Raw genomic sequence first — 14887 nt, 5'->3', positions numbered from 1 at the left:
CAAAATATTGCAACTCTTGTATTACGTCTTATAGACTAGACATATTGAGTAGAATGATTGACACTTGTCATTTCCTACAAGCTTGAATCAAAAACAACATGGAAAAGGTGATTAGTTGTTGGCACCCTGTAGTCTTTAAAAGCTATGATGAAAAAGTCCCATCGGGGGCAACTAAAGCAGAAAGAAATGGGTCAATTTGTGGGAAAAAGACGTTCGAAAGTGTGACACGGGTTCAAAGAGTGAAACAATGCGTCGTCCGATTGGCGCCTGACTCACATTTCCTGCTAAACGTGGCTTCGAAAGTTCACAGCAACCTTTCTCGTACCGCTGTGGAGGCCGCGTTTCGGTGCTTTCAAGATTGTCAACAAACCCAAGCCTACTTCCACTACAACAAAGACCCCATTCATTTCTGATCCTGACGATGTATACGTCTCAGGCAGCATTACAATTTATGCCTTTTGACATGTATGGCTTCACATTCAGTCTTGCAAGTAATAAGCTCTATTGACCTTAGCGTAGGTCAGGACTTCCCATGTAAGAAGAAAACAAACATTTTCTTTTCCATTTTTACCTAATAGAAAAACAAAATTGGGATTTTCCTCATTTCGTTTCAACACAGAGGCTTTTTTTCTTCTTTTTTTTTTGGACCTTGTTAATTGAGACGTCCCAGTTGCTCTGCTAAAGCCGCAAAACGAGTGTGTGGTCGCTGTGGTTACCAGCCCTCGTCCAGCTGCTACCTGTTCGAAACAGACCACCGCCCCTTCGCCCCCACTTTAAATCTTCTAGCATAGGCCCGGCACATTGAGTTGGATGCTTTGAGAACATGTGCACGGCTTTTGGCTTTCTCACTTGACACCATGCCGCCATCTAGTGGTGACCAGCCATGTGTATTTGAATCAAAGACATCATCGCAGAAACCTGCATTATGGAGACACTTGCATCGGTGACCTAATGTTGTCAGTCGTAACTAATTGTCGCCAGTTGGTTTATTTATAACTTAGCTGACTAATGCAGAGCTTTAACTAAACGGAGGTCACGTCGAAAATCTCTCGTTTGATAAACAAAAGTTAAAGAAAATGTATCAGCTGATTAGGTAATAAAGACATGTTTGAACTGGTATAGTAATTTTGTTATAATGATACAATGTAGTTGGCATGTGTAGCCATTTACTCTTAACAATGAAGTGCTTTTTTTTTTTATGATCCCTTAGGTCAACCTCTCGATCTGATCAAACGTTCTGTTTTTTCTCAAGCTTTTGTTGGACTTTCTTCAGTTGAACAGGCGATGGAGCCACAGAGTCTCACATCACAACATGCTGTCCGAACACAGCCAGCAGATGAAAACACTCAGCTTCAAACCTCGTGAGCAGATGTCATTGCATTATTTCTCTTTCGAGACGCCTTCACCAGTCCAAGTGGAAAACATTGACCATTTATGACTCCCAGAATGCATGACATCATTCATCGGTCAGCACTTACCCCACCTTAACCCACATTTTTCCCACTTAATCGAACACAGACATGGAAAAAAAACTTTCATTGATGGCTCCCCCCCGCCGCCGTTCTCTCAAAAAGAAATCGTAATTTCCATTGTGGACCGAGTGCACCATAAATATTCACATATGCTCGTGATGTCATTACATTATACTCCTCTCCACCTCTAGAACTTCAAGGCATGTTTAATCCAAGTGCGCTGTTTGGAGATATCTATCGGGATCCACTGCAATTCTGCCTTTACAAGGAGAATGCTAACCTATTTCTGAAAATGTCTCTGTGAGTGAGCCATGCTGCAAATCAGCCTCACTTGCGGTCTAATTTGCATAATAACGTAAAAACAGTGTTTCTCCGCCCATGACTTGATCATAAGGCAGGTGTCCCCAAAAATCCGGTGACACCTGAACTGCCTTATGGGGACACCTGCGTTATGGGGACACCTGTCTCGCAACATGTAGCTATCCAAACAACACTATCCAGAAATGCTGAATCATCCTTCTAGAGGACAGTGGCCTCATCCCCCGACACCCAATGAGGCAGGGGGATCCTGAAGAAAGAACACAAAACAATTCAACGACCTCTGTCTGAGTCTCGGGATGAACCCTGGCTCATTTCCACGTCAAGAGAGCGCTTGCATGAGAAAAGGAGGGCAGTAGAAAGGAGCAGACCGAAAGTAAAAGAGAGGAAAGGGAAGACGTGGGGTGCATTAAAAGAGATTAAAAACGGGTGTGTTGGGAGCCTGGGGAGGGCTGAGCCAACAACAATCGAGCTAAGTTCACACTGGCGCCACAGGAAGCGGTTGCAAATAAGCAGTGACAAGATGGAGTTTGCAAGCGGAACACGTTTGGATTACTTCAAGTGAAATCCTTCTCATCAAGTCAAGAAGCGAGAGCAAAGGAAGAACGTGGGAGGGGGCGCTTAAGGTTGTCGGCTGGACGGAGCGTCCAGTGAGCAGAGCAGGAGGTCATCAGATAACAAGAAGTAAAATCAGGAAGTCCAAGTCTCACCTCTGTACACACTTCCTGCTTTTTTGTGTGTGTGTTATATGTCCAGAGGAAATCTCACATTTCCAGGACGGAGACTGGGCAAATGTTCTTCTGGATGAATGAACCAAAATCTTGTGGAAAGAGTCAAAATGTCCTCTTCAATTTTTACTTCCTGTGGGTGCAACTGCTGTGGTTAGCACCGGGGACTTAGAGGTGCACCGGCATGTCATCAGGAAATAGCAAATAATTACAGAAAACTATTTTCTGTTTTAGTTCTCTGCTCTGTGCGTTATATTGATTTCCTTTTTGGATACAATAATATCCGTGATTTTATCATTTAAATGACTAATCCTGTCCAAATACATGGGGAAAAAAATGGCAAGTGCGGCAGCGAGCAGCCAGCCTCACTTCAGATTGCGTAATCCTACACAAAAAGCAAGACTTGCACAGAGCAACAGCACCACCTTTTGGGAAAACTATTGTCCTATAACATTAGGGGGCTATTGTCTTTAAGTTTTCAGAATACATTTTTGCGTTACATATTTCATTTTTGTGATTGCATAAAATATCAGATAAAATGTGAGGTGAGGCAGAGCCGATTCCGCCTCTAAACTGTAGCCGAGAGCCTCCTTTCCCTCGTACGAGAACACACGGGTTCAATTCATGCTCTTCTTCTTCTATGCAGACACCAAGCTAGCTATTTTCATGAACATGTAGCCATAGATGTCTATGAATCTCAAATTCAAATTAGAAATGCGATTTTGATCCGAAATATTTGTTGTTATTCTTTCGTCGAACAGTCTGGCGTATAAATGTTTCAATAGTTGGACGGAATATTTCAATAAATCCCGAAAAATTCAACGTAACATTTTCCAACAATTTTTAACTAATTTAATGTGTGGCTTTTTAAATAACATTGTGACATTATGGAAGATGTATTGTGTGGAAATGGGACCTTTCTGAAAAGCACACGTGTATTCCAGTTAATGTCCCTCCCTGCTTTAATGACGGACAGCAACAATGGAATGCTTTTTGGCAGATGTTCTAAAAATCATTTTCAGACTTGCGATATAGCTGACCAGGAAGTATCAGAGCCAGAAGGGTCTGCAAAGAATCACAGGAAATGCGCCCAATTAAACAAACTAAAGATGGTTTGAATGCGGATAGCATCACAAAACAATTTTAACCACTCAACTTGTTGCCCTTTGCCTAAACATGTCGAAGGAAATGAATTACAGCCCACAATTAAATGAAATTTTCAACTCAGTGGAGCCTCTAAAATCGATCACCCCAGAGGTTAGACATTTTAAAACTTGTGATGTATGAAAGCATAACACTCTTTCTCCTGCATTGTAAAAAAATATAATTTGCATTTTATTGTAAAAAAAAAAAAAATGTTGAATTGCCCAACTTGAAATTTTTTTTTTTTTTTTACAGTGTGGAATAGAGGAATTCTTTTCCATTATTTCCTCGGAAGGAAGTTCGGAAGTTCAGTTTCACTTTTGTGTTCAATGTATTTGCATTTAATCTTGAAGAACTGTGTCGTTTTCAACATTTAACTCTTTATTTTCATAGAAATATTGACGTCATGCCAACTAGGTTATCTCAAGTTGGCGCTCTCACACATCCTGACGTCGGAATTCAGAGGGGGTGGCTGCATACATATTTAGCTGATATTTGAGCCACCCTGCTTTTGAAAAAGCTGATGATTAATGAGAAGCGTACGCAGCGATTTGCAGTCTTGCAGTTTGAATAGCATTGGAAGGAAAAGGGAGTCAAGAAAGACACTTGGACGATTTCCTCTTTCTTGCACGAGGGGCTCAGCGGCCACGCAACAATGTGCGCAGACAGAAGGAGCACTGTTGCCGCGATCGTGTTACACTCGGCCTTGTTTCACTAAGTCACTAGTGTTCTCGATTTTTTTTTCTTTTAAGAGGGGAGGTTGGGAGTGAGATTGGAGAAATGGCAGGAAAGAAGCATCTGGCCACCAAATGCTGACGTCAGTTTAGAAATGGTTTGAATTCAGGGCCACGCTATCTGACAAAAAGGTTACTCATTACTCATTCGGGGTCTGGGCTGTGTTTTGCTAGCAATCATACGAGTGTGTTCCATTGTAATGCTTTCGCAACCCCCGTCCAAGGAAAAGTTTGTTCCTTGACAACGCTTTCACAACATTATGATGGCCTGGCATGTGCATTTGTCACTTCGATGCGGTTTGTTTTTATTATTGCTGTTAGTCACCTCGTATAGTTTTTGCACATTTGGGTTGACTCTCGCTTGACTATTTTCAAACAGATTAGTCTCAAATTCTGTCCAGCAACAAGCAACGCGCTGCTCGGAAAATGAATCACTTTTGTTTATCTGTGTTGCTGTATTTGTTAAGTTTTGTAATGGGTGTTTTCTCAAGCAGCCAATCATTATTTCTGGTGCGTTTACTGAATCTGTATTTAACAAGATGGGAAATCAGCCTTTGTTTTAGTTTGGTATGCAGACAGAAATGCTGAAAGCTCACGAATGTGGACATTTTCATCATCTAATCGAAAAGCTTGCCGAAACCCTTTTGCAGTTAAAGGGCAGGGTGGAGAAAAGGGCACACAATGTGATGTGATGAAGTAGGAGTGTTTCAACGGCATGAGTGGAATTTTAACACAGTAACCAACTTTTGCCCTGGCCTCCCCTTGTTGCATGTTTGGCTTTAATTACAAAAATAAAAAATAAATCAGTTCAGATATAATAACCCTCAGTCTTGGTTGACATTGACATAGTGATAGTGTGGAATTTGTGATCCAGCTGGTACTGGATCTCATTATGACTCCCAAAAATCATCCGAAGGTGACTCATCAGCACCGTGCCCGCATCTGACCCCCCCCCCCCCTCGAGCATCCATTGATGGCAAACATATCCTGCCTTTCCTGTAAATTCCTGTACTTTTTCCATTTCTTTTGGTGAACACCACAGACAGGAATTGAAGTCACAAAGTGCAGTGCGGAAAGTCCACAGTTTACATTGGCGGGATCCAGGAAGCGACACAATGGGTGAAGGTTTGATCGTAATCACGCTTTATTTGCTTTCGGTTTGATTTCGAAAGTGCAACGTTATGCACTACTCTCGTTTCTTGTTATCATAAGCGACGTTCCACAGGATATGTTGATAGCAGACACATTGAGTTCCAGTTTTTGTGCGCGTGATTAACTGTACAGGCGATTTAATACGTGGCAAACATTCACAAGGAACATACAAGTGTTAAAATGAGCCACCGCTGTTATTATTTGATTTATGATATGATTTATGATCGTTTGTGGAATATGAGTTCAGCAGCAAAATCCACCCCTTTTTAGCCATCTCACGGGGCGGCCGTTTCGTCACTTCTGTCGACTAAAAATGACATCACAACTACTCAGGGCTCGGGTAACGACCAATCACGGCTCAGGTAAAAAAAAAAACAGGTCAGCCGTGATTGGTCGTTACCTGAGCCCTGTGTAGTTGTGATGTCATTTTCAGTCGACAGAAGTGACAAAATGGCCGCCTCCAGAGATGGCTAAAAACGGGTGGATTAACTCTTATTCCACGAACATATAATATTAATCAGAATGCCTTTTTTCAACTAGTGGTCTTGCATAGAACATATTCTTGAAAACAAAAATACGTTTGAGTTGACTTCCACGTGAAGAGATTTAACAGAAAATAAACGATAGTCTCAAACAAACACTACATAGCCAAAATGATTGCCACATGTGTCACTGCCATCTGGAAAAGCTCCTGGTTTCTTTATTAATTGATTAGGAAGTGTGACTAGATACTTTTGACTTCAAAGTGTGTCTACGAAGATTATATTTGACATTTAACAGCTGTGTGTTTGTGACAAGGGTGGTTATTTTGAAGTCCCAATCTGCACCCTAATGCAGCTGGTGCGTCGACTTTGCAGTGTAACACGGCCTGACTGGCTGCAGTCAGGAATCTCTCTCTCTCTCTCTCTCTCTCTGTCTCTCTCTCTCTCTCTCTCTCTCTCTCTCTCTCTCTCTTTCACACACACATACGAAGTGAACACACCTCCTTTTCTCTCTTTTTATCGCGCCTTCTCTTGTATTTGACATTTGTGCAAGGCAGGAGAGTGGCACACAAGTGGAGCTGAGCCGGGGGAAGGAATCGCACAAGCGGGAACTTTGTATTGCCATCAGAAAATGGGCGAAAGGACAACATTTTTGCGCCTCTTGTTGGGGTTTCTGCTCAGCGCCACAGGTAGGCACACCTCTTTTTCGTTTTAGTCCTGCGTGCTCTTGAATAAAGTCCTAAATGTTCCCAAATAATCAGAATTCTATATTATTTTCTCTTTGCAAGGTTACCTTCTAAGAAGACATCGATACATACATAACACATGCATTCATGTGTTCTTGCGAAATTCACAATTAGTTTCCACAATGAAAACAACACAAGGCATGCCGAATTGCAAAGATTTTTTTTTAGAAACACAGTATCATCTAAAGTTCTTAAAAAGAATTTTTGGGGAAAATATATTAGAAGAAAATCATTCAAATAAAATAAAAGTCACAAATTTCAGTGCAGTGCGAAGCTGGTATGAAGTGCATGTTGATCAGTGAGCGAGATGTTGAAATTACAGTGCAGAGTTGACAGAACATGATATGAGCGTTTCCCTCCCAGGGTGGAATCAAAAGGTCGCACGGCACGAGGGCGGAAGGATTTCCTCAGCAGAGCAGAGCAGTGACGGCAGCCTGTCACTGAAGCTGCTTCTCTGCCTGGAGAGGGTGCTGTCCAGTAGATGCTGTGGATCGTTCATGTTTAGTTTTTTTCCATATTTTCTGTGCACATCTTTCTGATCAATTTATCCAGTAGACTAATTTGTTGACAGATATTTAAGCTATTGAAAAAATATATATATTACTACTGTGTCGAAGGGAGGCTTGGGAAACCCAGAAAGTTCCGGTCTCTATTCATTGTCGCACATGCTAACAGTTAGCATCGATAGTTGCAGTTTTGCAACCCTTCTAGCAAAAGAGACCGCATTTGAACACAAATGGTGGAAAAACTCAACTTTATTTATGTAGCTCTTTCACAACAGCTGCAGCTGTAGCATAGCACTTGACATAATGCTTTAACAATAACAACCATAAACCAACGATTTTTTCCCTCCATTCCTTCAAAGGCTTTGTTGTAGACAGACAACAAGACTCACAGGCGTATATTCTTTATCCTCTATGAAAAATGACAAATATTACACAAACTTGCTGAGTAGTAGTAAATGAAGACGTCTATTTTTCTTTGTTCGTCTGCATGACTGTACAGTAGCCAGAATAAAAAGACAATATTATAGAGTGCAATTTTTCATATTGAAAAACAAAACTCAAATTTGTTTTGTGGGTGAGTCTGGAACACATTTAATGGCATTTCTATTCGTTTAAATGAGGAAAGATGATTTGAGATACAATATTTTTTTAATAACAAGTGTGGTTATGGAAGAAATTAAACTTGTATCTCAAGGCCCCACTGTATATTGCTCCAATAACTGTGGACTGAAACAATCATATCGCTTCACGCAGGTGCCTGCTGCCCCATCGAGTTGAGCCCTCCCATGGTGGCGGTGCGATACGGAGACCCCGTGGTCATCAACTGCAGCACATCCGACCCCCTGTACAAAGGGATGGGTTGGGAGGCTCCGCTTGGTGGCACGGGCGTGATGCCCGTGCGACATTCCACTTGGAGCGTGGACACGCTCACGACGTGGTACATCTTGCCCGAGTGCTTCCTCAGCCCGGTGCCCAAAAGCGGACGTGAGCAGTGCTCCAAGATGCCAAGCGTGGTCGTTTACAGTGAGTCTTATACGCCAAGGGCTGGGCAATTCATTAAAATGTTGTCATGATTTCAATTTTGGCTATTAACAATCGGAAATGCATTATTGTTGAAGGAAAATAATGCGTTGAATATCGCAGTGTGTGTTTGCAAGTTCCTACATTGTAAAAGCACCCTGAGTGCATCGTGTTGCTTTTGCAGCTAGCGTGTGACAAATATTATTTTACCCTACCTTTGAGCAGTTGAACGACACCCCAGTTTGATTGTACTTCTACTGCTAATTACACACACTTCATTTAAAGACAAATATATATTTTGTTTTAGAAACATGGTCAGTACTAATGCTAATGGTCAATGTAAAATCCATTGACATCCTAATTGAAAGTTAGCATGGAGTTCCGGGAGTGATATTTTGGTAGTTGAATAAATACTACGTTTTGAAAACAATGAATAATTGTGTTTATTAATCGCGATTTCAATATCAATTTTTAAAATATGCCTGATTATTATTTTTATCCATAATCGTCCAGCTCTATCACACACTGGAACAGAACAATAGCGTGAAGCTGTCTGATCACTTTTTTCTTTTCTTTTTCCTCTTCCAGCATTTCCACAAAATATCTCCATCCAGGCCAACAATTCTGTTTTGAAAGAAGGAGAGTCGATTGAACTGAAATGCGTCATCAGCAAGATAGCGCCGATTCAACGCGTCATCGTGCGGTGGTACAAGGGCGATACGGTCGTCATGGAAAGACGCCCCGAGGAGTCCATTAAGGGACCCGTTGATCTTGTTTTGGGCTACAACTATCAATATTTCGAGTCATCTTCGGAACAGCAGCAACTTCTCAAGTTCAAATGTGAGGCAGTTTTGGACCTGCCACCTGAGGGGCAGCAACTCAGTGTATTTTCACCTGAGTATAATCTCACTGTTGAATGTAAGTATGCTGCATTTATGGGTACAGTACAAATTGAGACACAGGATTTTTGGAAATGAGGGTGACGAGGGCCTGTTCGTTGCTGCTTGCAGCTTTAATCGTTTTGCTCTTTTTCAGATGATATAGAAGACATAAAGCTGACATGTCCAAGTAACTACACTGCAGTGGAGGACGCTCCTCACAGCCTCTCCTGCTCCGTGGAGGGCGGGTCTTCCGTACCTCTGTTGACCTGGTACAAAGACGGAGAGGAGGTGGAGTTACCAGTGATATTGACGAGATACGACGCGGGGCAGTATGTCGTGGTTGCCACCTTGTCTTCAAGCACGGTCAATGCCACAGTGGACCTCAATGTTGTATGTGAGTCCATCCGTTGTATTGTCTTCACTCGCTATTGATTAATATGCTGTTAGAGAAAACTTACTGTAAGTGCTAACCACAAATTCTTTCGGTCAGATCCACCCTCACAGATAGAGGAGCTGGAGGACGTTGAAGTCGAGCTGGGCTCAGAAGTATCTCTCAAGTGCGCCACCAGAGCCAACCCGCGACCGGAGTACTCCTGGAATACATCCACTAGTCTAAACGTAACTCAGGTTAACGAAGATGGCGTTTCGCGTCTGCTGATACCAGACGTGGCTTCGCATCACACGGGCGTCTACACGTGCTATGCCAGTAACGGAAGAGGGACTGTCTCTGAAGAAGTCACAGTGAGTGTAAAAGGTGAGGCTCATACACAGAAGTCAAGTTTATTTATATAGCTCTGAATCATAAAGAAAGTCTCAAAGGGCTTCTCAGGCCCACAGTTCACAAAATACAATGACATCCCCTGGTCTAGAACCCTCATCTACGCAAAGGGGAAATTAGAAATCACCCATTTCGAGAGTGGGGTGTCAATCCAGAATGACCAGATTATTATTTTATTATTCGCCCTAAAAAATGTGGAAAGCTTTGAATGTAAAGTGAAGAAAGTACATAAAAAATGCAACTTCGTATTCTATTGTGTTTGTTTGTGTGACAGAATGCGAGCCCGGCTGGTTTCGGTGTGCAAGCGGCGTCTGCATCTTGTCTCGTTGGGTGTGTGACGGAGAAGTCAAATGCGGTGATGGGAGCGACGAAATCCACTGTGGTAACAAAAAATAATAATTGTGTCAGCTGTCCACACAATGACTATTAGTACAGTGTACTTTTAATCGTTGCACTGGTCACATTTGCTCTCATAGATGTTACATGCGCATGACCGCCCGTGGTAGTTGTATTTCCAGCTAAAAGTTCCATGTTTGTAACTACGACGTCATTGCGCATGCACAGTGTAGCAGAACACTCGGATTCGGAATAAGAAGAGGGAGGGAGCCTGGAGGCAGAACCGCTGTTTCCTCTCTGGCGGGTGGAGAACGGAATAGCCCAGCATGTAGCTTTAGCTTTTAGCTCGGTCGCTCAGCTGCTTCGGAGAGAAGCTGACACACTGCACACGGCCGAGAGACGCCTCCTCTCCGGAGTCACCTTGGCTAGCAAAGCCGGGAGAGAGCCGTTACGAGACGGAGGCGACAAAAAAACAAAAAAAAGTCAAATGGATGATTTAATGTGGCTTCGTTTTATCTCAGTCTTCCTGACTTTAGAGCTGTCGCTGTCTACAAACGGAGTCCAGTCGAGTGAGTAAAATGGTTTGTAATGGGAATGATAAAAATATGACAGTTTTCTAAAAATAATCATCCGGTTGTTTGCTTGTTTGGTGTGAGGTGAATCGGGCAAAGGAAGACCTAGCATACATTTTAAACGCGGAATTTGATCAGAAGAACAAATAGGCGCATCGTTTGCGATGAAGAGTTGTAATTGTTTTATCGTTCAACAACAACATGATATCGTTTGTAAGTGTTGCGTTTGTTTGTGAATTTGAGGAATGTAGACTGATGATGGATGTTGGATTCAAGTCCGGCACAAAGACCACAGGAGCAGACTTTCCTCTGGGAGGGTCTTTCCTTCCTGACAGCCTTCCTTTCCTGTTGGACCTTTCTCGACAAACAGCTTTTGTTTTACAGGCTTCCTAATGCCAGCACTACATTGCACTACAGCACCGCATATGTGTAGGAAAAGGCCCCATGTTTCCATACATCCCATTCTCAAGACAAATTGCAGCACCTGTGCGCATTCCATCATCTTCCATGTTAGGTTTGTTTTCTGATATTTTTCTTTTTTTCTCCCACTGGACTCTACAGTTGAACACCACAAATGCCCCATTAGGATACACCCTGAGACTCTGGTGCTCCAATACAAGGGCGAAATTCAGAATGCCACGTGCATGTTTACCAGCTCAAGAAATGCACAGGCCATAGCCTGGCACGGAGGGCACATCTTCCACCACAATGAAACAACTTGGACTCCTGACACCCACACAGACTGGGACTCTACTCCTTTCTGCGCTGCCTTCTTCCAGGGGCAAGTCATTTGCCGGAAGCCACTGAACTTCACCCTCTACAGTGTGTATCTTTTATTCTTTAAGTATATTGCAGTGTTTCCATATTCCACATATTTTACTTTAGAAATGTTTCATGGCAATCCACCAAACAAATGTCACAGAAGTATACACGTGGACCTAATTGTTGGTACCCCTCTGTCAATGAAAAGAAAAACCCACTGTAATGAGAAGTAACTGTGGTCTATTTAAAGACTGAGAAGTAGTCACCGTGTTGTTTTGGTGACATGGTGTGTACCACACTAAACATGAACCAGGGGAAGTGAAGGAGAGAGTTGTCACGGGAGATTAGAAAGCAAATTATAGCAAGCATGTTCAAGATAAAGGCGATAAGACCATCTCCAAGCAGCTCGATAATGTGTTTTTCCGTCTTTTCACTTTCTTTCAATGACCACAACCAGAAACGCCAGACAGCGTCACCGTCCGTCCAGTCAACGAGGCCATCTTTTTGGAAGGCAAGCAGTGCCAGTTGCATTGTGACATCACCAACGTGGCTCCCGCACAAAGCCTCGTTGTGCGCTGGTATCACGGCAATCGAACCATTGAGCCGTCAGTCAGAGGTAAGGAGACTTCTTTCTGACCTTTGCCCTAGCAGCTGTCTACTTTGCGGCCGTTTTTTTTCCCCAGAGGATAAAGAATATATGCCTGTGAGTTCTCTGTATACATATGTGTATACTAGACCTTTAAACATTTAGGGGGGGATCTCAATTTGGTGTTATCATTGACAAAGTAAATAGTCATAAGTAGTACTGTGATATCTACAGTAAAAAAAGAGTATCTTGTAACAATCAAACTGAAATTAAACTAAATTAATTTCATGAATGTATATAAAAAGTGACATTTTCATTGTACTTTTTTGACAAATATTTTTAAAAGTCTTATGTCTTTTAACATCAAACTTTTGCTGTTGTTCAATTGGGATTTCTAATTTAAAATATATCTTTCAACATTTTGACTTGTTCTGGTAACCTTTTCAGGGAAACTGTGTTTAGTTTTTATGAGAATATTCGGCGGGCCGTTAAATAAAAACTGGAGCAGGCCACAGATCTTGAAAGATAAGCATTTTTGTGCAAATTCAAATTGTAACATTTTTTCCCGCCCCCAAAAATGTCTACCAGAACCTTTGCGATTGTCCGACTGCCTGCAAGATTCGAACATGTCATGTGAACCGGGCGCCACTAGGAAGCCGGTGAACGTGTCTGCCACCGCCGGGTTCTTCCTCAACCGAACACATCATGAAGCAGCTTTAAGTTGCGAGGCTCTCTTGGACTTGGGACCGTTGGGCCCGCGGCTGTCACCCTCCGTGATGTCACGCGCTATCCGCTTCAGCGTCCACTGTGAGCTCATCTTTCATTTCCATGTTACAGTTTTCTCCTATTAACCCACTGATTTTATTTGATTTTTTTTCTGTTGTAATCACAGCTATATTGCAGGAAACTGTGATTTATAACAACCCTTTTTGTGATGGCGTTTTACAGCTTTTTATGTGAATATAAATACATTATACGTAGCAGTAGTTTCTACACCAAGTGCCACCCTAATGACAACAATTAAAATACAGCAATGTAGTAGGCCTACGTGTTCCCAAAAAAATGACACAGTGGTTTTGGTTCCCAAAAATTCTCTTGGGCTCTGCTTGGCGTAAAACTATAAACTTTATATGGTCTCTAGATTGCAGATTATCACCTAAAAACAAACAAAGCCCCTGTGATACACAGTCGCAGTCTGAAAGAAATCATTTGGTCTCTCGCATGTCTTCAAATGATGCCTACTTTTACCTCGAACAGACAAGCCGGTCATCAACACCACCAAGCTCCCGAGAGTCGTCCCGCTGTTCCGAGGTTACCCCGAGGAGCTTGTGTGCGAAGCCGACGGTCAGCCGCCTCCCGTCATTTACTGGTCAAACGCCGCCGAAAAGCCCTCTTGGGAGTCGAGAAACAACATCACTGTTTTGGATCCGGGCCGCTACATCTGCATGGCCGTCAATACCGTGGCTACGGTCGTCCACGAGGTTGAAGTGATCCCAAAAGGTAATACTGCTACTAAAACAAAAATTCCTCAACGTCATCTTCCGCAATTCTTCTTCAAAGCACTTAGAGCCATGAGTGAAGCAATACATTTGTATTTATTTCATTTGATCTTTTATTATTTATTTATTTACAATGAGCTAACTTAAAAAAAAAATTAAAAAAAAAACAATCCTTGCCGTGTTGTGTTGTTGCCTCTGCAGAGGACTACCTGCCCCTCATCGCCGGATTCGTGGCGGCCACTGTGGTGGTCATCTCGGCCATTTTCCTCTTCATCTACTCCATCTACTACAAGAACACCAAGATGCGCCGCTACAGCCTGAAGAACCCCAAACTCGGCGGCCACAACGCCAACGTGGCCCACAACGGCTGGGACTTACAGTTCCCTATGACCAAGCTGTCGTGATCGGACCGCGTCAACAAAAATGTTCCAGGATGTGCCGTCTGGTGACTGACTCACAGTCATGTCTCCGTCCAGATCTGACTCTCTATCAGATCCTTTTTAAAGACTCTAGCTTGCGCTGCACACGTCAGTGTTTACTACTTCCGGTTCACTGGACGGAGAGATGGAAAAAAAGGAGAGCACATAAGCTGGCTCTTGAATGTTTAATAAGCACAAAATGGACTTTGATATAATTATGAAAATGGATGGTTGTTTGCTTTCCTGCCCTCAACTCTTGTGGTGTGGTTTGTGTGCCATTATGTCACTGACACACAAGCACCTTTTCAAAAGCGTGCGGTGGCTCTGAGGCCGTTGCCGTTTGAAATGAGGAAGTGCACTACGATTCTTTACTCATCAGCTGTGCTTGATTTGTGAAACACGACGTGACATGTGTTAATCACTGAGCTTGTGAAATTCGGTCTGCTTTGAGGTCAGATGCTTTTCTATGAACGAATGCCCCTTAATATTGAATATTTTGTGTATTGTTAAAACTTTGACTTTTTAAAATGAACAGACACTGCATTGTGGATGTGAATGTGGTGTCCACACATTTGTGAATCATGCTGTACATATTTATAACTGAGAGTATTTTTATTATTATTATTAAATATGTGGCTTTTGAGCTAAGTTTCTTTATGTGCAGATTCAAAAGCACTAAAATCACAGTTTTACACTTGTTTGTTTTGTTTATTAGTGGGGTACACCGCGAGGACGACTAAGAAAAAATGTGCA

At 42.5% G+C, this 14887-nt stretch overlaps 1 protein-coding gene across 2 annotated transcripts in view; it reads left to right on the top strand.

Moving 5' to 3' along the window:
• LOC147134386 (uncharacterized) overlaps window positions 1-14777 on the top strand; it is a 28300-nt gene extending 13523 nt beyond the window's left edge. The window contains exons 3-13 of one of the 2 annotated variants that reach the window (XM_086054699.1): window positions 6587-6718; window positions 8035-8304; window positions 8890-9219; window positions 9337-9576; window positions 9673-9936; window positions 10235-10342; window positions 11430-11690; window positions 12088-12246; window positions 12805-13023; window positions 13474-13716; window positions 13917-14777. In XM_086054699.1, the coding sequence (XP_085910825.1) occupies window positions 6661-6718; window positions 8035-8304; window positions 8890-9219; window positions 9337-9576; window positions 9673-9936; window positions 10235-10342; window positions 11430-11690; window positions 12088-12246; window positions 12805-13023; window positions 13474-13716; window positions 13917-14119 (2355 nt within the window). In that variant the 5' untranslated portion in view covers window positions 6587-6660 and the 3' untranslated portion in view covers window positions 14120-14777. Of the gene's footprint in view, window positions 1-6485; window positions 6719-8034; window positions 8305-8889; window positions 9220-9336; window positions 9577-9672; window positions 9937-10234; window positions 10343-11429; window positions 11691-12087; window positions 12247-12804; window positions 13024-13473; window positions 13717-13916 lie in introns of those variants that run through there. The other variant, XM_086054698.1, reaches the window with a different exon arrangement.
• The last annotated feature ends 110 nt before the right edge of the window (window positions 14778-14887 follow it).

The sequence above is a fragment of the Filicampus tigris genome, chromosome 16 (assembly GCF_054856515.1).
Source record: "Filicampus tigris isolate MCC_2025a chromosome 16, RoL_Ftig_1.0, whole genome shotgun sequence".
NCBI classification, from domain to species: Eukaryota; Metazoa; Chordata; class Actinopteri; order Syngnathiformes; family Syngnathidae; genus Filicampus; species Filicampus tigris.
The sequence above is the reverse complement of the archived record's forward strand: the minus strand, read 5'-3'. Positions and strand labels throughout refer to the sequence as shown.